This window comes from Penaeus japonicus, unplaced genomic scaffold (assembly GCF_977035675.1).
Source record: "Penaeus japonicus unplaced genomic scaffold, GWHDUDI00000001_assembly GWHDUDI00000005, whole genome shotgun sequence".
NCBI lineage: Eukaryota > Metazoa > Arthropoda > Malacostraca > Decapoda > Penaeidae > Penaeus > Penaeus japonicus.
Window position 1 is genome coordinate 24644540 of NW_028234407.1, and position 2500 is coordinate 24647039.

Below are 2500 nucleotides of genomic sequence, written 5' to 3' on the forward strand. Positions count from 1 at the left end.
CTCTCTCTCTCTCTCTCTCTCTCTCTCTCTCTCTCTCTCTCTCTCTCTCTCTCTCTCTCTCTCTCTCTCTCTCTCTCTCTCTCTCTCTCTCTATATATATATATATATATATCTTTCTCTCTCTCTCTCTCTCTCTCTCTCTCTCTCTCTCTCTCTCTATCTATCTATCTATCTATCTATCTATATATATATATATATATATATATATATATATATATATATATATTCATTTTTACCAATGAATATGTATTTCCTTCCATCTTTGATTAATAATGGTGAACGTCCCTCGCAAGTGTGTGTGTGTGTGTGTGTATGTGTGTGTGTGTGTGTGTGTGTGTGTATGTGTGTGTGTGTGTGTGTCCATTTTTCTTTGGAAATAACAGAGATATCGATAAAAGAATTTACCGAGATGATTGCATGTTACTGTAAACTGGTTTTCCTTTGTTTCGTACCTTCTTTGCTTCCCTTTGTACTTGCTTCTCCTCTTTCCCCTGCCTCTCTCTCTCTCTCTCTCTCTCTCACACACACACACACACTTATTGGTTAATAAATACAGAAAGTAAATAAACTTTTATGTATCACATGAATAGCATGTTATTTCTTTTTTAGGTGTTTGCATGTATTTTATTTCATTAATTATAATTTATTTATGTACGATGACAATAGCCAAGAAGACGTGATCTATAAACAAATTAGCATCATGTAATAACATCTTTAAATTTTACATTTTTTCAACTTTATCCTCCTCAGCAACTGTAAACACACACATGCTCATTGTCCATATTTCACCCCTGCAGACTGTCACCCGCCAGCATGCACAGCCAAGCCACAAAGCCAAGGCCGCTCGCAAGCCCTTCTGACGTGACAAAGACATGGTTGAAGGAGATGTTGAGTCGCAAGAATGGGCGGCAAGTCACCGTCGAGTCTCACCGGATGGAAACACCTGAATCCCAAGAAGGATATCTCAGTGAGATCAGATTCCTTTGGGTGAAGTATTTCCAGCAAGACGGAACTTCTCACGAGCGCCATCTCGTCTTCAAATTCCTACCGGTTCTCCGATCGAAACGCCATTTTGTCTTGGAGGAGAACGTTGGTAAACGGGAAGTTAGCGTCAACCGATTCTTTGTCTCGGAAGAGATGTCGACGTTTTGCAGAAAGCATGGTGTGAGAATCCCTGTACCGGATGTTTACTATGCTGACATGGGTCCCGATGCGCTGACTTTGGTGTTGCAGGATATGAGGAAAGAAGGATTTCGGAATATGTGTCCTAAATATGGGATTAACCTTCAACAGACAGTATCTGCCCTTCAGACCATAGCCGTCGTCCACGCTGTTGGTCTAACATATACGGAACTTCATGGGTTGGAAAGCTTGATTGAATACGTCCCTGAACTTCCATCAGTTGGCGCCTTTCTTGACTCTTACCTCTCGTCCGGGATTCTTCGCTTGGCATCCTTGTATGAAGGTACGTCCATAGCGGGGGCTCTTGAAACTCTTTCTAGAGAGACTAGACGTCTGCGATCGCCGCCTGCAGACGTCAGACTTCCATCTACTCTGATCCACGGCGATCTGTGGGCCGGTCAGATCATGTTTTCAGAAGACCACTCAAAGGCTATCCTTCTCGACTGGCAGTTTGCAAGCGTCGGGAGCCAAGTTATCGACATCGTCTCGTTATTGCTGATGAGTTGTGAGGCTGAAGTGTATGAGGAACGCCTGACGGAGGCACTATCGTCCTACTGGCACTCTTTCAGCGATACCCTCAAGACCTGTAAGATGTCATTAAGCTTTACCTTCGAAGATCTTGTAGACGCGGTGGAGAAGTCTTGGCACATTGGATTCATGATGTTGATGACGAGTCTGGAGAGCCATGTGGATCAGGGCAAAATAACCGAGGAGAGAGTGAAGAGGGTCGTTAACTTTCTAAATAACAAAAGAATTTTCGAAAGTATCCTTCATTTTTGATGGATAACTTATAATATGATATATGGATAACTTATAATTTACATCATGCAAGTTAGCTGTACATTTCTACTTTATATATCATAATTATGAACAAAGGACGATACAACTATCATCGTATTATTTAGGAAATGATATATCGTATATCTGTATATACTTTTCTTTTATTAGGATTTCTACTTCATTCCTGATATTTGGACTTGACATGTATCGAAACATTAACTTGACTTAGAAATCAACAACTCAACTAATAAACTAAAAGATATGTATTTAGTCTATGAAATATAACCGATTTGAAATTATAGAATGCCCAAGATTATAGATTCCTCTTATTGCAATTGCATTTATCGCAACATACTTTCCCGAATCCCTAGCTTTGAACACAGGCTTAATGTCCCATGCAAAAATACCTTCCATAATATAATAATATTAAGATTGAATGAAAGTCTATTTGTTAATCAATGGCCTTTAGAAATGTTAATTAGCAAACTCTCAAGTCTGTTTGAAAGGCCGATGTTATATTAGGCATAAAATACTGCCA

General features: G+C 39.8%; 1 protein-coding gene across 1 annotated transcript in view; it reads left to right on the forward strand.

Annotated features, from left to right (window-relative positions):
- The window catches only part of LOC122266389 (uncharacterized), a 15348-nt gene that overhangs the window by 12729 nt on the left and 119 nt on the right, over positions 1 to 2500 (forward strand). Inside the window, exon 2 of the mRNA XM_043036115.2 lies at positions 798 to 2500. This exon is cut by the window's right edge and continues 119 nt beyond it. Within this exon, the coding sequence (XP_042892049.2) occupies positions 814 to 1962 (1149 nt within the window). The 5' untranslated portion in view covers positions 798 to 813 and the 3' untranslated portion in view covers positions 1963 to 2500. The remainder of the gene's footprint in view (positions 1 to 797) is intronic.